General features: G+C 41.9%; 2 protein-coding genes across 4 annotated transcripts in view; both read left to right on the top strand.

The window, feature by feature from the left end:
* The first annotated feature begins 17 nt into the window (after positions 1-17).
* qtrt1 (queuine tRNA-ribosyltransferase 1) lies at positions 18-9,048 on the top strand. Of its 2 annotated transcripts, none has more exons than XM_037545703.1 (9): positions 18-325; positions 431-499; positions 2,360-2,498; positions 3,856-4,011; positions 4,334-4,472; positions 6,073-6,148; positions 6,295-6,404; positions 6,944-7,028; positions 8,476-9,048. In XM_037545703.1, the coding sequence occupies exons 1-9, from the start codon at positions 47-49 to the stop codon at positions 8,626-8,628; spliced, it is 1,206 nt and encodes a 401-aa protein (XP_037401600.1). In that variant the 5' UTR covers positions 18-46; the 3' UTR covers positions 8,629-9,048. The 2 variants fall into 2 exon arrangements, with proteins under 2 accessions (XP_037401600.1, XP_017543447.1); XM_017687958.2 differs by having other exon boundaries at positions 20-325; positions 3,856-4,050.
* Positions 9,049-19,647: 10,599 nt separating this feature from the next.
* Positions 19,648-24,413, top strand: part of LOC108429693 (potassium channel subfamily T member 2) — a 162,667-nt gene continuing 157,901 nt past the window's right edge. For both annotated transcript variants that reach the window (XM_037539830.1, XM_017701638.2), the window contains exon 1: positions 19,648-20,063. In XM_037539830.1, coding sequence (XP_037395727.1) covers positions 19,975-20,063 — 89 coding nt within the window. In that variant the 5' untranslated portion in view covers positions 19,648-19,974. The remainder of the gene's footprint in view (positions 20,064-24,413) is intronic.

Consider the following 24,413-nt stretch of genomic DNA (forward strand, 5'->3'; position numbering starts at 1 on the left):
TTCCTGGTGCGATTCACGTGGCCTCGCCATCAACAAGCCTCTCAAAATGGCCGCAGTGGAGAGCGGCACATGTGAGCGTCCAGCCGATATGGCAGCTGTGAAATGCCTTTCCTCCTCTGCCCCTCTCGCTCTCCGCATCGTGGCCGAGTGTCCAGTGAGCAAGGCGAGAGCCTGTGTCCTCACGCTGCCTCACGGTCCTGTTAACACCCCGGTTTTCATGCCTGTAGGCACGCAGGGCACCCTGAAAGGAATCACCGTGGACCAGCTGGAGGACCTGGGCTGTCAGATATGCCTCGGTAACACCTATCACTTGGGTATGAGACCGGTATGTGAGTGGCATATCAATGCAGGCCAGAGCTTATGACCATGGTCACCAGTGGTTTTAGCTTTCAGTGCGGTGTCCTGCTATGTTTTAAATCATGTCTTTCAGGGTCCTGAGCTCATTGAGAAAGCCAGTGGCCTGCATGGGTTCATGAACTGGAGAAGAAACCTTCTGACGGTAAGACAGCTCTGCAGTTTTGGGTGTGGAGGGAGGTGTGAGCATGGGTCAGAAAAGCTGGACTTTGTGAAAGCACTAACAACTGAGAGGCACACACTAGGCTGTATTTTATTGTGCTTTATTTTATTGTTTTCCTTTTAATGCACGTACGACGTATGGTTTATGCTCCAAAACAGTCATAAGTCATGTTTAAGTGATTTTTCATGACCTCTCTTGTTATCATCAGGGTTGGGCAGAATACTTCAGAAAAAGCAGTGATGGCTACCGAGCCCTGCTGGTGACATCATCCGCATGGCCATGCCTTGGTAAGGCGTGGGAACGAGATCCTAATGCATGGCCACGACTTAGTAAGGAGTAGGAATGAGATAATAAGCGTTGACCACAGCTTGATAAGGCATGATCCCGTTCCCATGCTTTACTAAGGTATTTATCTGGGACGTCACCAGCAGGGCTCCGTAGATGTCCAAAATGTGTTCAGTCACATGTCCCATTAGAATACTTAATAAAATAAGTTTTCCAGAATACATTTAGAAGCACTCAGAATGCTTGTGGATGAGTCACATGGGGGAAAATGCTGCTGTTTTCATTTGTATTTAATTCACTCTGTTTCTTGCTGTTAACAGTGGCAGTTTTCTACATAGTTTTTCTTTTCATATGTTTCATTCAATTTTTCACTCCTTTAAAATTCTCAACATTGTTTTGGCTCTCATTGGCCTGTTTCGGTTCAATTCTGCTCCCACAATCCCACTGCTGTCTAATGAGCTACACAAGTAATTTGCCATATCCCAGTAACAGTCTTACAAACTTGACTATAAAGTAGATTTTCAGTTAATAACATGTTTGTAACTTGATCTGAAACACATGCACAAGTCCAGCACAACAACGATGCTAAGCTTATTACTCGTGAACTTCTATTACCTCTCAAAAAGGTCATTATTAATAATGAATAATTTTTTGCGTTAATTATGGTTACGCTGGGATTAATATCTCATCAGACTGGGTTATCAGTCGACTCAGGCTTTAGCAGAAACTTCACACACTGTGCGCTGAAGTAGTTAATAACGCTAAAGGTGTTTCTTTGATAGACGGTTTATTTTGGAAATCTGAGGCAAGTATTCTAAAAATATTGCCCTAAAAATGTAAAAAGGATCTGTATTCTGCACACTGCCTTTACAAAATGTAACTTGGGCTGTGTACAGATACATCATTCCTGTATTCCACATATGTATTCCCAATACTTGTATTCCAACACATCCCAACCCTGCTCAGAATTCAACAGGATAGTTTTGTTTTCAAAAATCTCAGTTTTCAGTGATTTTAAAGGTATGTTTTTTGGACCAATCCCGTTACACCCCTACCACTTAGCCCTTACCTCTCTATTTTACGGGCTTATATTTTCTTATCTTATGAGCCCCTGCATGGCCCTCTCCACCAGGGATGGATTTTTGTATGTTTAAAGCCAAAATCTTATCTCAAATCGTGAAACAATGTTTCTGCTTTATCTAGATATGATGGAGCAGTAGACGTCAAACCACTCTGAATGACTTTGTGTATGTCTCGATTGTTTAATTATACAGAAATTTTTACCCATTTGCAGAATTATGCTTTAGCTGTGTTTATACACTATACCAAATTATTTTATTTCAAAAGGGCAAGACATAAACCAGTTTTCCAGGATATTTTCCCTTTAAGACTCATGTACTGTGCTATGCATTGTCCCTCATGGATCCCTCAGACAACATTCTGTGTTATCAAATGTTTATTAAAATAAGTATATAAATACAGAAGTTGTTTACACCCAACTTTCTTCTGTCTGTCAACAGAATGTTGTTCTGTTTTCTTATCTTCCTCTCCGAGCAGGACAGTGGAGGCTTTCAGATGGTGTCCCTGGTGGAGCTGTCTGAGGTGACTGAGGAAGGGGTTATGTTTCGCTCGCCTTACGATGGAAAGGAAATCCTGCTCACTCCTGAGCAATCCATCGCCATACAGAACAGCCTTGGTATGAGTTCTGCTCACGCAGATCACCTTTATTCCATCATTTAGGTTTATGTGAACTGAATGAGGTGTTTAGCAAAAAACTCCATTGTAAGTGATCATCCAAGACATATGTGGTGTTTAGCTAGAAGGGTAATGTAGCTGTAAAGTAATGGCAGTGCATACCCACTGAGGAGTATCGTGCAAACTGCATGTCTAAATCAGATCGGGTTGAGTTGTTGGGTGATCTCAAATAGACTTGTTTCTAACACCATTTAACAGTAGCTCCCAACCCTGGTCCTTGAGTACCCCAGCTCTGCACATTAGTGCCTGCTCCCAACACACCTGATCCAACTAATCAGTTCATTAACAAGCCCCTCATGAGTTATGACTTGTGGGAGCATCTGCTAGGAGTAGGGAAAAACACAAATCTCCAGGGACGGACCAGGGTTGGGAACCGGCGTTGCATAACATAATTATCTGTAAAAATGGACACAAGTAGGTCAGAAAACTAAAGAAATACCCATTCATGATTTTTTTCCAGAACTATAGAATACACCAATACAACACTTGTTGTCCATTTAATTAGTTTTACTTATCTCACAGGTGCACTTTGTAGTGTAGTCCATCTGCTTCTCTGCATACTTTGTTAGCTTTTAGCCCGTTCAATGGTCAGGACCACCACAGAGCAGGTATCATTTCGGTGGATCATTCTCAGCACTGCAGTAACACTGACGTGGTGGTGGTGGTGGTTTGTTAGTGTGTGTTGTGTGGGTAAGAGTGGATCAGACACAGCAGTGCTGCTGGAGATTTTAAACACCTCAGTGTCACTGCTGGACTGAGAATAGTTCACCAACCAAAAATATCCAGCTGGCAGCGTCCTGTGGGCCAAATCCTGGGACCACTGAGGAAGGACTAGAAGATGACCGCCACAAACTGTGCAGCAGCAGATGAGCTGTCGTTTCTGATTTTACATCTACAAGGTGGACCAACTGGGTAGGTGTGTCTGAGTGGACAGTGAGTGAACATGATGTTTAAAAACTCCAGCAGCACTGCTGTGTCTGACCCACTCGTTCTGGCGCGAACACAGTCTAACACCCCGCCTCCATGTCAGTGTTGCTGCAGTGCTGAGAATGATCCGCCACCCAAATAATGTGTGCTCTGAGGTGGAACTGTGGGGGGTCCTGACTGAGGAACAGGGTGAAAGGGGTTAACGGAGTAAGCAGAGCAACAGATGGACTACAGTAGCTGTAGAACTACAAAGTGCTTATATATGGTAAGTGGAGTTGAAAAATTGTACAATGAGCTAGTTTTAATGTTGTGGCTGATGGGTCTATATGTGTCTGTCTATTTATTCATGCTATTTATTTCCTTGTGTTCAGGCTCAGACATCATGATGCAGCTAGATGATGTGGTCAGTAGTACAGTGACGGGGCCGAGGGTGGAAGAAGCAATGCATCGCTCTGTTCGCTGGCTGGACCGCTGCATCACCGCTAATAAGAACCCCCATCGGCAGAACCTGTTTGCCATCATTCAGGGTGGGCTTAATGTAGGGCTACGCAAGGCCTGTTTAGATGGTGAGGGCTGCCCCAATGCCTTTTTTGCCTTTTTACATAGCATCCACCCACAATCTATATTCATCTCAATACCTATATAGGAAAAGAGCCACTGCATTAGTGCCATTACATATAGCAAGGAGCCCATCAAAATGACATTAACATCAGTTTGTTTATTGCACATTACTGTTTGCTTAAATAAGTGCTGCTTTCCAAATGAATATTATAGCAGTTGCTTACATCATTCAGTGGTATTTTCTATTTATATGGTGAATATGTGTGGTTTTCTGTTTTTGTGTTGCAGAAATGACGAAGCGAGACGTTCCTGGTTTTGCCATTGGCGGTCTGAGCGGAGGAGAAGAAAAGGATGATTTCTGGAAGATGGTGACGCTAAGCACAGATCACCTTCCTAGAGAAAAGCCTCGCTACCTCATGGGAGTTGGGTAAAATCCATGTTCTCATTTATGTGCTGACACTAGAGCCACAAGCAGCTGATAGCAAGCCATTACAGAGAGTGTTCTTGTAGGAAAGTGGGTATAAGTGCTTTGCTTGGGGCAAAACATCAATCATCATGGACTGGAATGGAAACACTGACCTCAAATCATGGTCAAATATCATATAAAACCTGACAAGACGATCACTGTTATCCTAGTGGTGGTCATCATACATTGACATGGAGAGCTTTAAAAGAGAGACTGTTTATTGAAGTTGGAAAAAAGGAGGGAAGGAGGATGCTCTGTACTTTTATTTTTTTGGCTTGTATAATACTGGGTACATCTAGAATTAAACAGGACGTTTGCAAGCATGGTTCACAAAAAAACTTCAACGTCCAGTCAACGGCCGAAGTTGGGTAAAACTGAACCCTTGACCTTTCCGCTTACTGCTGTGTTCTGCTATCTCCTGTATCAAACATGTGAATGCAGCATCAGCCTGCTGTTAAACTTCACCACACCAACTACTCCTAATGTATTCTCCTACTGCCAAAGCAACTTCACTACCACACTAGCAAAATTCTTAGTTCACCTCCTAATGATTTCATAATTCAGAGATATTCTGTGGAAAGATGTACAAAGAACATATCAAGTTTGGAAACATTTTGTTTACCACAGGGTGCGATAGCAGCTATTTTTTAAAAATCCCATTCTTTTTTTCATAGAGAAAAGTCTGCTATCTTAGTGGCAGTTATTTCAGTGGAAATGCCACCAGGCAGTTATTTCCATTCAGTCAGACAGTAAACCTAAAATTTGTGTTTTAAAAGCATGTTTGATATCATTGTCAAATCTGGAAAAATAGCATAGCAGTTTGTTGAAGCATTTGGCTCAAACAACAGCCAAAAATTGTTCAGATTGTTCCTTCTAACTATGCATGTGCCTATCTCCACGGCAGCAGGGCTTTTCTCACTTGCCTTTGGCTGGGTAAGTGGCCTTGAATTGGCTGGAGCTTGGCTTAGAATTCACTCACTCCCTCATGTTGTGCAGACTCATGATTCTCCACAGGGGGGGCGCTATTAGTGCTTGAGTAGTTTGTTTGTCAGGCTGTGTTCTCTGATGAATGATGCATCACCCGTAAGGTGAGATCAAGGAATGAATGTATCTTTGCATTTTTATCTACTGCGTTTTTAAGAGACTTGCATTCAAGGTCAACAAACAAATCTGAGCATTTTTGGTGGCTGCTCTGTATGGACTGGCTTTCAGAATTGAATCTTTTAACCAGTTTTCCTCTAATTGGTTTATGAGCAAAAACGACTGTTTTAAATAAAATTTTAAAAATGTAAATAGTGAAGTAAAAGTACTTTATTAAAGATGTAAGTTAGAATTAAAAACACGGTACTTTTATTTTTATTTAAAGTACTGTTACAGGGAATAATGTTCTGAACTACACTAATGAGAGTAAATGTAATTTGCTACTTTCCAGCCCTGGAGATGATTGGTGGCCTGCTAATGTAAACACAGGGTAAATATTGGCTACTGTTACGCTGGAACAGCCAGCAGTGCAGCATTTCAGTGTGCTGAGCGTTACTGATTCTGTGTCTGTGTGTTACAGATATGCAGTGGACCTGGTCGTTTGCGTTGCCCTGGGCTGTGACATGTTTGACTGTGTCTTCCCTACACGAACAGCTGTATGTGTCTCAAATCTTATGCCCCTGTATTTTGAACATTTCTAGGTCTTGCATAAAATGTCAGCACAGTTCTAAAGAGTTCATATCTATCATGATCTCTTTAGGTGGACTTGTGCTAGTGGTAAATCTCATTTTGTCTGTCGCAGAGATTTGGCTCAGCCCTGGTTCCCTGGGGTTCTCTACAGATCAAGCAGAAACAGTACGCCAAGGACTTGCAGCCCATAGACCCTGAATGCCAGTGTGCTACCTGCCAGAGGTACGAAAATCTCATAGCAACTGCTTGGCGTTATGCTGTGTGGTCTCAGTCACAGATTAAGCCTAGTTATGAGCTGATTTAGAGGTGATTATTCATATCCTTTTCCATCCGTGCTTAATGTGTGGGGAAACAGAAGACAATATTTTTATGAAGGGGAAGTAATGCACGAAGCAGAAGTTGGAAATTTAATTGCATTGTCAGTTGCCATCATTTTAATAACGTTCCGTTAAGAAGTGTGCTAGTTTTGTTTTGTTGAAATAAAATTCTCTGGCTATATTAATCAAAATTTCCCATCAAAAAGCTTCAAAAAGCATCAAAAGTTTGCACTACAGTGCAAACAATTTCGCCAGCATTATTTGTGAACTCTACAATTTTGTCAAGTCTTATTAAAATACTAATATTTGACACATCAAGATTTCTTGCCTCGTAAAGCCTTTCCTGAAGAGCTATAACCAAGTTTTGAGGTCAAAATGTTTATTATTATTAAATAAAACATTATTAATTTATTTTTTCTAATTGTCCTCTCTTTAAAATCACAGGCACAGTCGGGCCTACCTACACGCCCTTTTCAAGAGCGACACAGCTGCCATGCACCACATCACCATCCACAACATCTCCTACCAGGTACTGACCAAACAAAAGGAGCCAATCGTATTGATTTTTTGAGGTTCTTTTATTTTGCTGATCTTGTGCCCCGAATTTCTCTTTCACTTTTGCTCTTTGGTCTTTTTCGCCATCGCTTTTTTTGCTATATCTACAGCTGATGAATGAAATCTAGTATCATTATTGTGATGAATCATGTACCAGTACAGTATGCTTTTCTGACTATATGGCTAACATCAGTACTTGTAGAACACTGACCAACTCCATCTTTCCTTCTGAATACAGCAAAACCAGTCCTGTTCAACTGGATTTAGGGCAGTAGAGTAAGCCAGATATTGGACAGGAGTCATTGTGTGCACAGTTTTTGAAATGTAGTATTAGTATTTTTTATTTATTTATTTATTTTAATATAATAGAGCACTACTTGTTCTTTTTTCTGCTCCATCTGATCAGATATCTGGGGGGGGGGGGAAATCATCTTGCTATATGGCAGTATTTTTTTTGCCATATTGCCCTCTTCTAAAATCCAGGAATTAAGGAAGGGCTTGGTTACTCAAATATGTCTGTCCTGTATATTTGAATATTGTAGTATTCAACAGCACAATCATCAAAGGCCTTTAAATAGAACATTTAGTTAAATAGAACAGTTATAGTTAATATCATTGATCCATTTTTCTCATTTTTTATTTTACGTTATTTTTTGCATTAACTGAAAACTGTTTGCATCGTGTTAAAATTGAAAAGAAAAGCGTGTGTGGTGCCCTTTTAAGTCATTGGACAATACGAAAAAATTTGCATGGAGACACGAAGTTTGAATCATCTCTAATACAGTTGAATGAAAAAGTTTTGAACTGACCACACCTGGTCAGTTTAAATGTTTTATTGATTTTGAAAATTAAAATGAGTTGAAACATTCTCTACAGACAAACTTAATCATGACATTTTTCTGGTAATTTTAGCATGCAGCTTCTGTTTATTTGGTGAGTTTAACATATTGGAATATAAAATACAAAATATCCCATAACTTTATATAATATTTTTTTTGTTTCACATTGTTGTGCATTGTGGGGAAAATGTGCAGAAGTATGTTCTCTATTTTCAATGTAGTTTGATAGGAACGCACAAACTTCAGCACACAACAGTATAGCATAATACATATAGTGATACATATCTGAATGCTGTCATTTGTCTAATCTGAACTAACTCGGCTTCATCATGGAACTCCCTTATTATTTTACTTATGTAGGTCACCTTGGAAATATCATGCATTATCTTGTAATGTTTTTGGGCTAAGCATGCATAATAAATGAAGCTCCCATCTGTAGTAAGGACAGGTTAACATTATGTAAATGAGATCATTCTCATTGGCCGCCGTTAGTTTTCATTTATTTAACTGTAATCTTTACACTGTATATTAGTTGAATCGCACGACATCTACAGTAAATGCGCTAATTTCTTTTCTTTGCAGCTGACCCTCATGCGATCGGTGCGTCAGAGCATCATAGAGCAGTGCTTCCCGGAGTTTGTGCAGAGCTTCATGAAGAGAATGTTCCCCTCCAGTGAGCAGTACCCCAGCTGGGCGGTGGACGCGCTTGCTTCAGTGAACATTACTCTGGACTAATGGCCTCTGCAGGAAGAGACAAGTCTGCCTACTTGCAGTCAGTGCACTGGACTAACAATCTGCAGTCTATGACAGAGGAACTTGTCTAATGGATGGGCTCTAAACAAAGATCCATTGTCTACTACAGTGTAGAAGTATGGAAACGTACATACACAGTTCAAAATGTGGATATGCACAACTGTCATGCTTCTGTTCTGAAGTGAATGTTTTCTAGAGCTTCTGAAACCTAATTACTCCTTTCTAACTTTTTTTTAAATCTTGTCTATGATCTGATTTTAACCATTTTTTATAAACTTTTTATCACCTGTACTATCCTTTAGATCATCATTTTTTATTGATGCTATAATTTATTTCCAGTGTATGACTTTTTTCTTTTTTTTTATAAAGTTTACATAAAAAAAAATAGTACTGAATGTTAAATACTCTCATGGCTCCAGTTTTTTTTCATCTTGTGGACATTAAGAAAGCGAGGCCACACTGTGCCTTAGTTAAACCGTCCATCATGCTGAACTGTGAGTTAAGAGGACGTTCAGTGATCCATTTGTTCTGTCAGACTGAAAATGAGCTATTCCAGGGTCAGATCTCTGGCAGTATAACAAAGCACAGTGTCACGGTATGCGATCAATTTTTTAGATAAATTAAAGCCTGGACAAGCAGGCAAGCAAAGTCTTGTTTCACACACACTTGTAAACTTCCTGTCGTGACTTAGAAGTGCATATCGCCAGCGTCAGGAGTGGCAAGTTGGAGAATAGGAGATGAGGGCTACAGGCAGTGAATGGATATGTGCCCCCCCCCAACAATTTTCTTAATAGAGTCCTACAGACAGTGTAGCATATTCAGTTAGTGTGTGTTCACTGGTGATTTTCAGGCTTGATTTCTTTTAGTCTACATAAACACTGAGCTAGTTTGAGAACATTTGCAAGAGAAAACGGTTACAATACCGCTTTTAACATGTCCTTGTCCATTTTACTTCACCATTTGACCAACGCCGTCTTAAGGGGTCCTTCCGTTACTTCAGGAACTCTGTGAAGTGTGGTAGAGGAGCTCTTCAGCAGCAGAACTTGCCCATAAAGTACTGCGACCTCACCCATTTCCCATTGAAAACTTCTCCCGAGAAAATGGTGAATGAAGCTTATAAGCCATAGCGCTACACCACTAAAAGCTTATTTTAAAACTTCTCGTCAAATTGGTTGTGCTTGGACTGAGTTTTAGGTTGCAAAACACTCCAGCTATTATACATGACTGCTGATCATCATCGCTTTATTGTGCTAGCTTGCTAGTTAGCAAGCTAAAAGCTACACAGCTAACAACAAAAAGAAAGGCAATACCCCACTGTTTTAAACCAAAGCCTACCTAGCTGAGTGGGTTGTGATTTAATTCACTCCTTGTACTATGTGGGGCCACGTGTGTGTTAACATAAAAATAGTTTAAAATCTACCCAGACAGTGTTAGGCCAGTTCTGGCTTGCCTACGTGAGTGTTGGTTGACCACCGGGTAGATGTTAGGCATGTGGACCAGATCCTGGACAGCTTCATACAGTTTGGCCTCATGTCTATATTTATGGGCCAATTCTGGAATGAATGTTATGGACCAACAATGTAGTTGTTGTGAGATGTGCTTTACATTGTGTCGGTTAGATCTAGGCAGATGACCAAGCCGTATACTGGGCCAGAACAAACTACGGATGTGGGCCATGCAAATTTTGCTAACTGGGTAGAAAGGGAATGTTTTTGAACAAACTTTAAGTTGGCTTGAGAAAGCTAGTTAATAGTGTTGAACCGTTTATTGGGTGGCTAAGATGCTGATAGGCTGTTATGCTTCTTTAAGTGGTTGATAAGATGTTGTTAGGTGGTTGCTAAGGTGTTGCTGTAAGTGTCCCAGGTGGTTGCTGTGCTATAAAAGTGTCATCCTTCCAAGCGGATAGGTTATGTTGGCAAAAGCAAGTAAAAAAATAAGTATTGAAACAGGCACAAACTTAGTCTAGCTTACTAGCTACCAGTTAGTTCCTTTGGTTGGCTCAGAACTGGTCGATAACTGCATACACCTTCCCTTTATTGCACATCAACCAAAGTCCCTATAGGGAAATCGGACCTCTTTACCGCTACAACGCCGAATGGTTCTGACCATGGAGAGGAAACATTCCAGCGGTATTTTCCTACAGACACGGTTTGACGCGGAACACTATCATTGTCAGAGAGGTTTTCACGGCCATCTTGGCACCACCACGGCAATTCTTTCTAGTCATACAAGACCCGAGGCTGTATTACTAAAACAATTTAACTCTGAAATCTTACCTGTTCAGTCACCATGACAACTTCACTCAGGACTGAGTTTAGGACCCATATGGGGAAAAAAATAAAATTACAAAAATTTTGGTAAATATATTTTTTAACGTATTTATTTTAAATTAAGATAAGATTTGCTGACGTAATACAAATTTGTGAAAAATCTTATCTTGACCTTGTCAGTTATTAACTTAGGACAAAAGATAGGAAGTGGCTGTAATACAGTCCCAGGCTTCTATCTCTCTGAATAAGGAGAGGCCTATACATTTGGAAACTAAAGGCAAAATGACAGTTGCATAAACATCTAAAATCACTGGTAAAAGCAAACAAAAATGTCATAAATAGTTTGCAACGTTTGGCTAAAATAATGCACAAAAACATGTTTTTTCAGATTGTTTTGGCTACTGCGCTTGCCTTGCACAGATCTCCTCGACTGAGGGGGGCTTTTATTTAATGACGGGACTCTCCATGACATTTTTGTAATTATAATAATAATAATAATTCTTCTTCTTCTTATTATTATTATTATTAGCAATTGCAATCCTGAAAACTTAGGATCCTGCAGTACCCTCAACACACCCACTTCCTGCTTCCCTGCACTGGCACTTTTGTGTACTTGTGTGGATGTTTATGTGCTTTCATATGTGTCCCATTTCTCAGACATGCAAAAGCACAGGTGGCACCCTTTCTTGTATACTTCTTCGACGTGGTATTGGGCCAGGTATATACCACATTGGTGACATTTTAATGCAGGCATGTCAAACTGGGGACCTTTTGGGCCAAAGTGCTGAGATCAGCATTTACCCTCATCCGACACTGAATTCAGTTCACGAAGGCCTCGCTAATTAGCTGATGAGCTGAATCAGGTGTGTTTAATGAGGCAGTGTGCTGAAGTCTGCAGTGCTTTGGCCTGTGAGGACTGGAGCCTGACACATGCTCTAATGGCATGTTCACATGTTGGCATTAAACAGTTGAAGGCAAACTTAATATTTTTGAAACATATTTATATCCACTTACAGTGCATTAGCCAATCAGAACAGAGCTTGTTTATCGCATATCAGTCTTCAAGGCACAGTAACAACAACAGCCTGTTTAATCCTAAAGGGATAAAAAGAGGTCGAATAATGGTGATGCGGAAATGAAACATGACCATTTTTGGTGCATAAAGCCACACAAATGTAGTAGGTGGATAAAAAAAATAAAATACAAGGAAGGATGTAGGATGTGGGCCCTTTAGAAAAATATGCTATTGGTGAGATGTTTTGGCAATTGCCTGCAGTTCGACATGATAACTGAGACAATTAATTGACATCAATCTGCTTTTGACTGCATTGTGAGCACAACTATGGTCTCATCATTGTTTCAGAAATATTGAGGAAAAAGGTAAGTACCCAAATGTAGGATAAGCATCTGTATACTCACAGTTGTAACATGCATAAATGTCTAAATACATCATCTTAATGTGCACTTAAGCAAAACCACAAACTGCAAATGTGGACTACATGACAGGCAGTAAATCTGCAGCCTTCCCCAGACATGCACACTTAACATGTGTGCTACCAAGAAAATCCACAGGGCCATGGGGCTGAATGTCTAGCGCTTCCGTTCAGTTACCTCTGCCAGGGGAATAATGCAGGCTATTTACAAATTTTCAGAGAATCCACTTGAGGTACATCATGCGCTTTGGTGTTGGAAGGATCCTAAATTCATTCCCGAACAGACATGACAACATAAACAAAACGGGAGCAGTTAGGAAAAAAAGGGCAGGCACATAAAAGACGCCACACTTTGATAAAAGATGTTTAAAATGAACAGAAACATGAGCTAAAAAAGTTAAAATGTCAATGTTAATTTCAGGTTGACTTTAATTTCCATGTTTTGTGTAAAACTTGCAACCCTGCAGTCTTACATATGCAATGTGATTATACTGGGCATTTCGGTGAACATCATAGAGTGTTTGATGAGTCAGGAGCAGTGGTGTAGGCAGAAATAATGTTTTAGGTAGGCCTGTAAAAAAGAGGGTAAGCCAACTGGGTACATATAATTTTCAAACATTTTCTCCTGCAATGTCATAACATCAGACTATAGCCTTTAGCTGACAGCCCTACAGTGATCGCCCTACCTATTCCAACACTTCTGCTTTATGGAGATACAAAACTAAAGCAGTCAATCGGTCAACAGAGTTCAAATCAGACAACTGAGCTGAACAAAAATGAGCCGCTGTTCACTTGTCTGCTGATGCCGCCATGTTCTTGAATTCTTTCCGGCAGGCAATGAACCTCAGGATATGTTGGCCGGCGAAAGCTGCACCTGTTGGATCTTTTGTTACCATAGAAAAGAAGGGCCTTCGAAATGGGACAGTGTAGTCACCCTGCTGTGACGCAATCAGCCTTCAAGTGTAAGGACACAGCCCCTGAATTGAGACACACACGGCTAATAATCGTAGTCAAAAGCAATGTTTATGGTCCATTTATGTTTTACCTGTGATGACTCAAAGCACTGAAGTAACATCAGAGATTTCCTTTGACTTTTTTACAAAGTCCATGCTTACCATTGTAGTAAAAGAGCACTGTTGCAAAGTCACAAAAATGCAATGACAAAGATGTTTTTTAAATCTGTTTCTGGCTTTGGACGGGTAAAAAGTGATACTCTGCGGGACAGAATTTCATTTTTAAACTCTCCCAGTTACATATTTTAACCACAGCTGGAACTACAATTTCTAAATGAACTGAACAGCCCGAAGGCTTAAGGCAATGACGGATAGCAGTAGTTGCTAAGCAGGGATTGGAGGGCTGAGGGAAAATAAGGCGGAGCTTGGCAGAGAATGTAATGATTTGACTGGATGTAATAGAATGACAGCTTTCACAGAGAAATCATACTTTGAAAAATTGTCTTGGAAATATCGGTTTGATAACCATTCTTCCCCATTTGTTTGGGTGTTGTGAACTAGTGAGCTTGTGGACTACCTGGGTGCGTATGCCCCTGATCTGGAGTTTAGAAATTTCGGTCCAACCTTTTTCTGTGAAAAGCTGCCCTTTTTCATGTTGTGCTCAACATTTTACCAAGTTAAGCACGCTCGAAACACTCACAGGGGCATGTGTTGTCATCAAATCAAATCAAATCAAATTTATTTGTATAGCGCTTTTTACAACGTCACAAAGCAGCTTGTTGTCACAAAGTAGCTTTACAGAATTTCAGAAAAGACAAAGTTTCAACAGGACTGTAAGAATGTACAGAAACCCCCCAGTGGGCAAGCCGGGGGCAACAGTGGCAAGGAAAAACTCCCTCAGAACTGAGGAAGAAACCTTGGGAGGAACCAGGCTCACCAGGGGGGACCCATCCTCCTCTGGCCAAACTACCTACAAGTGATTATACTACTAATATTATCAGCAGTAATATTGATATTAGGAATATCTAGGAGTCTATGAGAACATCAGCGTAGGGTGGGCAGCTCATCCAAGGTAGTTGGTGGTAGCTGGGGCGTGGGCAGCTGGTCTGAAGTGGGTAGCAGGGGGGCTCGGCAGTCAGTCATCCTTCAGTGTCCAGCCGGAACATGTGGGCGGTTGTATACTCGGAAAAAAAGCAGGCAAATGGAATTAGTTTTGTTCTATCCGTTTGTACATAAACAGGGGATGTAAACATTTACAGATCTGACTGACAGCTTAGCTAAAAGGAGAGAACCAGAAGGACACACAGACACGGCAGCACTCTGAAACAGTTTGGCATCCCTCCGCTCCACCGTCCACAAACTTGAGTGACCGCGTGCGAGCAGCGGGACGACAGCACCACCGTCTCAGTTTACTATAATTCCCTGTGTCCATGGACCCCTGGATCTGTTCCCTTTATCTAAGGGGGAACATTAACTACCAAAAGCTAAATTGAACAAGTGAGTTTTCAGCCTAGTCTTAAAGATTGAGACTGTGTCTGAGTCCCGAACAGTTTCTGGAAGATCATTCCAGAGTTTGGGGGCTTTATAAGAAAAAGCTCTTCCCCCAGATGAAACCTTCTGAATTCTAGGAACTATTAATAAGCCAGCGCTCTGGGATCTGAGTGGTCGTGATGGCTCATAATGAGAAATAAGGTCTTGCAGGTACTCAGGAGCAAGACCATGTAGGGCTTTATAAGTCAGTAAAAGGATTTTATAATCAATACGGAATTTAATAGGTAGCCAATGAAGTGATGATAACACTGGACTAATATGCTCAAATTTTCTAGTTTTAGTGAGGACCCTGGCTGCGGCGTTTTGGACTAGTTGGAGTTTGTTTAAATTCCTGCTCGTACATCCTGACAGTAGCGCATTACAGTAGCCTAGCCTAGAAGTAATAAAGGCATGTACTAGTGTTTCTGCATCACGCAGGGACAGGGCATTTCTGATCTTGGCAATGTTGCGAAGATGTAGAAATGCTGTCCTAGTGATGCTGCCTATGTGTTGATCAAATGATAAATCTGAATCCATTATAACGCCAAGATTTTTTGCTGCTAATCCAGGTGCGGCTGGAAAGTCGGCAAGATTTAGGATTAAATCTGGTGATTTACTTCTTGCTAATTTTGGACCCAGAAGGAGAACCTCTGTTTTGTTACTGTTTAATAGGAGGAAGTTGCGTGACATCCAGCCTTTCACGTCTTTTACACAGTCCTCCATTTTCTTTAACCTGTGTTGGTCATCAGGCTTGGCTGATATGTACAGTTGAGTATCGTCTGCGTAACAATGAAAGTTTACGCCATGGTTACTTATAACTGTGCGTAACGGTAACATGTATAGTGTAAATAGTAATGGTCCTAATATAGACCCCTGCGGAATTCCAAATCTCACTTTTGAATAATTGGAAGCTAAATTGTTTACCCTAACAAACTGATAACGTTCTGATAGGTAAGATCTGAACCATGATAGGGCCGTCCCTGTGACTCCAACCATGTTTTCTAACCTTTCTAGGAGAATATTGTGGTCTATTGTATCAAAAGCCGCGCTAAGGTCAAGTAGCACTAAGAGAGATATGCAGCCTTGATCAGAGGCAAGAAGAAGATCATTAGTTATCTTAACTAGAGCCGTCTCAGTGCTGTGGTGTGGCCTGAATCCAGACTGAAATTTTTCATATATATGGTTCTTGTGTAGATATGAACTAAGTTGTTGGGCCACAGCTTTTTCTAAGATCTTAGATATAAACGGTAAGTTAGAAACAGGCCTGTAATTGGACAAAACGGTGACATCAAGATTTGGTTTCTTGATCAGAGGTTTGATAACAGCAAGTTTAAAAGCTTTGGGTACATGGCCCAGACTAAGGGATGAGTTTACAATAGTTGAGATAGGGTTTATAATAACTGGCAGTACTTCTTTGAGTAATTTTGATGGAATTGCATCGAGTGTGCAGGTTGTGCAATTTGCAGAAGAGATCATCTTCTCTAGCTCCAGCTGTGGGAGTGGGTAAAAGGTTTCCAGACTCTACAGCTGTGTTTTGTTCTATATCAGCCAAGTCAGATGGCAGCCAAGCTGGATTTGAATTTGATACTGTGGGTTGAATTTGTTGTCTAATATTATCAATTTTATTATTAAAGAAGTCCATAAAAACTTCACTGGTGAGAGTTGCTGGGATTTCTGGTTCATTACCTGCCTGATTTTGTGTGATTTGGGAAATCACATTAAACAGAACTCTAGGATTATACTTATTATTCTCGATCAGCGAGGCCAGATATGCTGAGCGAGCTTCAGTGAGAGCATTTCTATACTCTATAAGGCTGTCCTTCCAGGCAGTGTGGAACACTTCTAGTTTGGTATGACGCCATGTCCGCTCTAATTTCCGAGCTGTTTGTTTTAAGGTCCGGGTTTTATCGTTGTACCACGGGACGAACTTTTTCTGCCTTATTCTTTTTATTTTAAGTGGGGCCACATTTTCTAAGGTGGATCGTAAGGTATTTTCTAAATAATCGGTTAGTAAATCTAGTTCAATTGGATCTGATGGAATGGAGACTGGGGTTGATAACTCTGGGAGATTTTCTATAAATTGTAGGGCAGTAGATGGTTTTATTGTGCGCTTTGTTGAATAACGAGGGGACGTATATATGTTATGGCTAAATCGTAGCTCATATGAAATTAAGTAATGGTCGGAGATCGCTGTGGTTTGCGGTAAGATATTAAGCTTGTCTATGTTAAGACCTAGTGTCAAAACTAAATCTAACGTATGACTGCAGTAGTGTGTCGGCCCTGTTACATTTTGGGTAAAACCAACAGAGTCTAGGATTGAGGTAAATGCCCTTTTTAATGGGTCGTCTACCTTCTCAAAGTGAATATTAAAATCTCCTACAATTATTACTTTATCTTTACACACAGCCAGGTTTGCAGCGAAGTCACTAAATTCTTTTATAAATTCAGAGTATGGCCCTGGTGGTCTGTAAATGTTAAATAATGAGAACGCCTTCTTTTTTGTGACCGGATTTGTGACATGAATAGAGAGGACCTCAAAGGAAGTAAAAGTGTCGCATTGTTTCTGACTAATATCGAGAGTATTTTGGTATATTACACAGACTCCACCTCCCTTGCCTGTTAGTCTTGGCCTATGTGCATAATTATAGCCTACAGGCGTGGCTTCATTTAAAGCTAAATATTCATCTGGTCTAACCCACGTTTCAGTAAGACAGAAAAAGTCAAATTTATGATCGCTTATAATTTCATTTACGACGACTGCTTTAGAGTTTAATGATCTTATATTAAGTAGTCCAAGTTTTAGATTGAAGGTGTTAGTGCTATCATCAGAACATGGATATATGTTGATAAGGTTATTTAAGCGGACTGATTGAGTTTTTCTGTGATTAAATTTAGTTTTAATTCGGGGCAAAGACACAGTCTCAATAAGGTTAATCTTAGGTGACGCCTCAAGGCGGATCGCAGACGGGCGGTTTAGCCTGTCTGTCTGCGGCCTGGTCCCGGCTCTGGATTGTCAGCAGCGGTTTACACTACTCTGCCGACTAACTAAAAGACTATGTGCTATGCTGCACGAAAGTAAGGCAGCACCCTCCCGCGTGGGGTGGACACCATCCCTACCTATAAGACCAGGCTTGCCCTCAAATCGTAACCAATTATCTATAAAGCCCACTTGATTTTCGGAACACCACTTGGACATCCAGCGGTTTAACGCCGTAAGCCTGCTGTAGGCTTCAGCGCCGCGCCGCATTGGGATGGGGCCAGAGCAGATTACGGCATCGGACATCGTCTGGGCCTGTTTAATCACCTCTCTAATATTAGCCTTAGTTACCTCTGACTGCCGCAGACGGATATCATTGGCCCCTACATGAATGACTATCCTCGAATATCTCCTATCAGCTAATCTAAGGTTGCCACTAATGTCCGGCGCTCTGGCTCCCGATAAGCATCTAACTGTAACCGCTGGCGCCCCTAACGGAGTAGCTAACTTCATGTTGTCATGTCTCCTCGCGTCCTAAAATGGTGCCACCATTGTCCTGAGAGTAAACCTATCCAATTTAAAGACTAGGAAACCCCCTTCTGATGATGTATCTTAAAGGCCCAAGGAGCTTTTGAGGAACCCCAAGCACTTTCGGGTGGATATCCATGGGGAGACTGAATTGATTTGACTTTTCTCGCTAGCTGGTTAATACAGAAGGGAGTCTGATAGGTAATGATACTGCTGTCTGTGTTTATTAACCTCGACAGTGCATGGCAGGGAGCGGAATTCCCAACTGTTTTGGCTTAAGTACACACTGAGGGCAGAAAACAGAAAAAGGACACAAAACTGTGAATTCTGTACAGCTAATGTGACCGAGCCAAGGCAACACGGCATAACAGAACATTAACAGGACCCAAGCATATTCAGTGCTACTATTAGACGGGAATTCCCCTTTAATTACAGCCTGATAATCAGCAAGATATTCCCCACATTAGTGATCTACGTGGCGCTGCTGATTCTCCAGTGTGGTGAACACGATGCCAACACAAACACGCAGACCGACCGCTAGAGGGCGTGTTCAGAACGACGCTGGGCATGACGGGCTGCATCTATCTGCGTGATGGGAATCAGCTTCTGCTGTCGAATTTGACAACACAACTGGCTTTAATCACGAAGTCTGTCCTCTTTTCGTTTTGGTAAAGCCATATGTGGGATAAAATGAACAGCTGGTCTGTCCGAGGATGGATCCTGTCGAGAAATGCAACAGGTTTCTCAGTGCCTTCTATAAGAATGTGGACCTTCTCTGGCCGTGCTCGGCTGTAAGTCAGTGTAAGTCTAATGTGTAGTCAGCTGTGCTGATGTTCTCCACATCAACAGGTGGTTCAGTCTGATGGACTAGAGACTTAAAAACTAAGGCTGCGTCCCCAATCACATTCTACCATAATAAAGAGTAGTGCACCACCAATAGAAGCCCATTCATTAGTGGAGTATTCTGCGGTTTTGGACGCAGCCTAAGGGACCACAGCTCCACCCAAATCCCTACAAATGTGCTTTTTCGCCCACACAGGCTATTAAAAGTGAAACAAGGCGTTTTAGTCTACACGTTGGGGCGTGTGTGTGTGCTCACCTGCATAGGGGGCTTCGTTATGTCACGCATTTGTGTAATGCTTACATGCGGGGGGGCTATTAGACCAGAACAAGATCAGAAAATTAGCATCAACACTTCAGCTAATGCTAAACAAGCTGTGCGCTAACGTCAGTTTCAGTGCGTTGGGCAGGGGAGGGGGGTGAGTGGGGGGCGTGAGGACGAGGCAACTATTCGACTCAGGAATGAGAAGCAAGTTCAGACACCGTGTCTTAGTGGCCAAACGCACGTACCGTGGAAGGTGGGGTAGTTCTGGGCTCGGGGTGGGAAGCGGTTGTACCACGCGGCCACTCGCGCATGTCACGCCGGAGCCCCCCCCTCCCCCAGGCGGGGAGCGCTGGCAGCAGAGTCGCGGTGATCACAGCAGCGCCAGGAACAAACATGGATTCACTAGTGGAGCAGTGAAAGAGCTTCTTTTGGGGGGAGGGAAGGGAAAAGGCGTTTAGGGTGTTCTCTCACACGCTTTCCAGCTCGAAACCAGAGGCTTTTGGGGCTTTTTTTGGGGGGTGGGGGGGCAGCCATGGTGGAGCTGGAGAAGGAGGTGCTGCCGCTGCCGCCGCGGTACCGGTTCCGAGACCTGTTGCTTGGGGACTGGCAGGCGGACGACAGGTAGGGAAGTTTCTCCACAAGGTTTGGAGGAGGAAAACATGGCGAGGGGGGGTTGCCAGTGGCTTTGAGCAGCTATAACGAGATATTCAGGCTTATTTTCTCTGCTGTGAGCGCTCTCACTGAAAGCTGTGGTGAGTAGTTTTCAAAACGAGGCTGAGCTAACAAGCAGGCTGGAAGTCGGCATGAGCAACAGGTTTCTGAGGGGGAAAATGAACTTTGCGTGCATGTGTGTGCTTGTCTTTTAGGAGGATGATGAAATTTGTACTGCGAGTGTTTACCTACCTCTCCTTTTCAACTTCACACACATTACTTACGATATTTTTCACGACTGCACACATTTCTATTGGTTCTGACATCATTGCACTTACCTGTGTCTTGTTTGTTAAACACCTCTCAGATCTATAAGGCTAGGGGATATACTGGCCATATATTGACATCTTCTGAGCTTCTTTTTCTTTCAGATCTACTAGCCCACACTTCATTTGATCTCTGATGTCCTCTGTTGTCATTTCTGAGCTGGGCTGCTGTTATATTTTCCCATTTAAAGCGAACTTTCACTGCTTTATATGCTGCGAATGCTATAACAGTACATACTCTGCAAATTGAGCTCACATTGTCTCTATTGCAGTGAAACTGTAGCTCCACGCAGCAGATAGGAAAAACGAGGCGCCGCACTCAGGCTGGCCCCCACTGTTGCTAGGTGAGGACGGAGGACCGAAACACTTTGATACTTCAGAAAAGATAAGGATTAGCTCTCCTCCTCGCCTGTGGTCTTCCTGAGTGGGTGGTTTAAATCAGACAATTAGCAAACGCTCCTTTTTTTAAATGGCTTGAAAGTAGAGGACACGGTCTAATGATGGAGCTTCAGCACTTCAGTCCTGATTAGGCTGTGGGTGAAACAGCTCTGTTCTGACACTTTTTTTTGGGGGGGGGGGGCAGATCCCATTACATGGGGGGCATGATAATATTATTTGCTTATCAGAGGGTGCGGAGGTGTGGCACTTGGCTGCGATTCTTCTCTCTTTTCTAGTTCTCTTTTCCCATCAGACATGAGATGTTTAACTCCTTCATAAGCAGACACCTTCCAACACATCAGATGATTAGATGATGATATTGACTTCCTCTTGGCTCTGGGTGTGTACATTTTGATACATTTTGTAGTAAAAGTAAAGGATAACAAATGGAGGAAATATTAGTACTTATGGGACCTGAAAAGCACTGAATGTCCAAAACTGTCTAGGCACCGCTTTCAGTTCAGCTACTTCCAAATGCACCCATTACTGTGCTCAGCGATGCACACAAAGCTGGTATAATCTCCATAGAAAAGCACTGCCAAGAGATTGGAACGCTCTGGGCAGCTATGCATGAGCCTAAAGTCACCATATCCAATGCGGTGTCAGAACTGGTGTTCACTGGAGTGATGGAGTTCCATCCAGTGCCTTTGGGATGAGTTGGAGTGGTTTTTATGAGCTAGAACTAATTATCAGTAGCTGACCTCTCTAATTAGTCCTATGCCCTGTGACAGTTCACTTATATACAGCAGTAACAGCCTTCAGTGACGGTAAAAACTCATTTACCACCGGATAAACATTTCATGTGTTGATTTATTTCAAGGAACCATGGCAAGATACGGCTATTCCACCATGTGAATTTAACTGAACTTTTAAACATGTTGGCAATATCCTGCATTAATACCTCATTTATTGCAGCATAGATGAGACGTTTATAGAACTACGACTGTTGAGCTGCACTAGTTGAACAAGCTTAGGGAAACACTGGGTGCTGTTGCGGAAGGCTGATATCATGGCAGTCACACAGGGTACATTTCATGACATTCTTGGAACACAGCCTGAAGTTTCAGACACCTGATAACACGGCTTCAGGTCTTGGGGAAAACACTGTCATATGTCAGCTCTGGAATAATTGGATGTCAGGAAAAATGGCCTTGAATGGTAAAGTTAGTGTGATATTTGTAATTGTGTTTCTTTTTTGCTGGATTAATTTCTGTTTTGTGGCTGAATTAAAGATGACAGTATATTACAACCATGATTTTTACTGAACTGCACCTTTATTAGATCATTTTATATATCAAAGATCAAACTTCAACTCGCAAGCTTTCACCGTGCTTGCTCCCGCTTCCACTTCAGTGCTAGAGTCTGTAGCAAATTTACTAAAAGACGTGTGTAAACAGCAAAGGGAGGACAACCTGTCTGTCAGTAACCTTGACATCAGAAGAAATGTTGGATGAGCATGTGTCTGCAAAGTTTTGGGCACATAGTAGGTACACAGTACATATCAGACATATGTATAGCTCCAGTTCTCACTAGGGATGAAAGCAAACGTGTGAGTATTGGCCTGTCTCACACTACAAAACACAATGAGTTCATCTTGCCGGGATGTCTCGATGCTTTCTGGTTCTTGCCTGTCCAAATCAGCACCTAGGACAGCAACCAGATGTTATTGACCAGGCCAGAGAGTCTTGATTGTAAACTAATCGGTTCATGAAAAATTAGACCCACGTCAGGCTTAGAGGAGGGTTGCTGGAGCCAGGAGACAAGCTGGAAGGGGCTCAGCGCTCAGCGCTTCCCATCTGAGCAAGCATTCGTGCGTGTGTATGTGTGTGAAATGGTGTGTACTGCCTAGTCCCTGGAGAGGCACCGTGGCAGACGGCCCTCTCAGAACTCCAGCAGCTCTGTTTATGGAGACTCTGCGTTCCTCCCGGCAAGCTGACACCACCACTGCCTCCCACCAGAGCACAAAATCACAAGTACAGAATCTTTCTCTGCCTCTTTCTGTCTTTCTCTCTGTCATACAACAGACCTACATGCACTCAACTGTCTGATCTTTACTGGAGAGTTCCCACCTTGCTGAGGAGCTGGCAGTAAAAGTAGAGAGGGCAAGCAAGAGAGAGAGGGAGAGCGGAGTAAGTCGTATGAGGCAGCTCTCTGCCGGTGGTAGTTCCACAGGGGATTTAAAGGGAGGCAATTTTGGGCAAGGTCAGACCCTGCTGTAGCCCCCATGAATGACACTGAAATGGCCTAATCCATCAATTACACAATCCTTCCACCAGCCTGATGAGAGCTATCACATGCTTGCTCTAAGACATGTGAAGCCACCCACCAGCCATCTTTTCGAGTTGCTGCTCATAAAATGTCACTGGACAGCTGAACACTCTGAGAGGTGAGCACTGCCCAGTTTTGTTATGTGAATTATCAGATGCCTGTGAACGAGGGAGAGAGAAAACGGAAAGGTGGGCAATGTAACAATATTTTATTGCTACTGTGGTAAATTATGTAACTAGATGCTTTTCTGAGTATATTATGGATATTGTTGAGGGACACTGACCAACTGTTAGTATAACTACAATAAGAACATAATTCCTGTTTTACTTGTTTTACATGTAACTGCATTATGTAGCCAGAGCACAAAAAAGTAACCATATTCCGTTACAGTAACAGTAAAAAAGACTAACCAGATTACAGGTACGTTATAAAAACGGAGTGATAACCCACAGGATTACCTTCAAACCATATACATGCGAACTCATTGCCTTTTGTCGAAATTCACCGTTTTAATGATTTTTTTTGCATGAGTTGGTAGATGTGAAGAGTTCTTAATTTGGGAAAGAAGGCGGGAGGGAGGTCCTGCTGCTCTCCCCAGCAGAAGTTCCCAATGTTTTATTCAACAAATAAAAAACTCGCTGTTGTCGGATCAAAACCTCGTAAATGGTAACTTTACAGGAGAAGGAAGAAGCGTACCCTACTTTTAATGTTAGTCAATGGGATGGGGTCATTTTAGGTCATTTCCATGTTGTTTTGGCAGAACTAAGATCTTTTGAATCATTTGTTGACCTCTGGTTTTCAGTATCGCCACATTCTACATCAGCAAACTATAATTTGATATGGGAATAAAGAATTTTATAATAAAAACATTTGTTTTCATTCACTGCTCTGTAAAATTCTACAGTTTGAGTAGCTTTAAATCAAACATTTAACTTGGCAGGTTTTAAAGCTGAAGTGAGCTAACGTTATCTAACAGTTTTGAAATGAGAAAAGAAAGCACAGCTGCTTAAGTGGTGAAGTTTTAAATTCCGCATGTACGATTTCTTTCTTCTACAGTTTCTAAAAGATATGCTAATATCTGTCAATTTTAATTATTTGTGACTCAGACAATCAGCTCCCGCTTAGATTTTATGTGGAATAAACACAATGAGTTATGTGCCAAACCACTGGGGGCCATGGGAGCGCCTACAAATTACAATCGCCCAAGAGTGACACAAATGATGGCCACAGTTTTTAGAACGTCTTCCTTTAGTTATTGTCGATGAGGGCTCTCAAAAGAAGAACTATG

The sequence above is a fragment of the Pygocentrus nattereri genome, chromosome 1 (assembly GCF_015220715.1).
Source record: "Pygocentrus nattereri isolate fPygNat1 chromosome 1, fPygNat1.pri, whole genome shotgun sequence".
NCBI classification, from domain to species: Eukaryota; Metazoa; Chordata; class Actinopteri; order Characiformes; family Serrasalmidae; genus Pygocentrus; species Pygocentrus nattereri.

What these genes read in the sequence shown, in the direction of transcription:
- qtrt1 (XM_017687958.2), top strand. Translation starts at nt 47, where the DNA reads ATGGCCGCAGTGGAGAGCGGCACATGTGAGCGTCCAGCCGATATGGCA. An exon ending in ATCACTTGGGTATGAGACCG is followed by an intron (nt 326 to 430) that starts GTATGTGAGTGG and finishes CATGTCTTTCAG; the next exon opens with GGTCCTGAGCTCATTGAGAA. An exon ending in ACGCAAGGCCTGTTTAGATG is followed by an intron (nt 4,051 to 4,333) that starts GTGAGGGCTGCC and finishes TTTGTGTTGCAG; the next exon opens with AAATGACGAAGCGAGACGTT.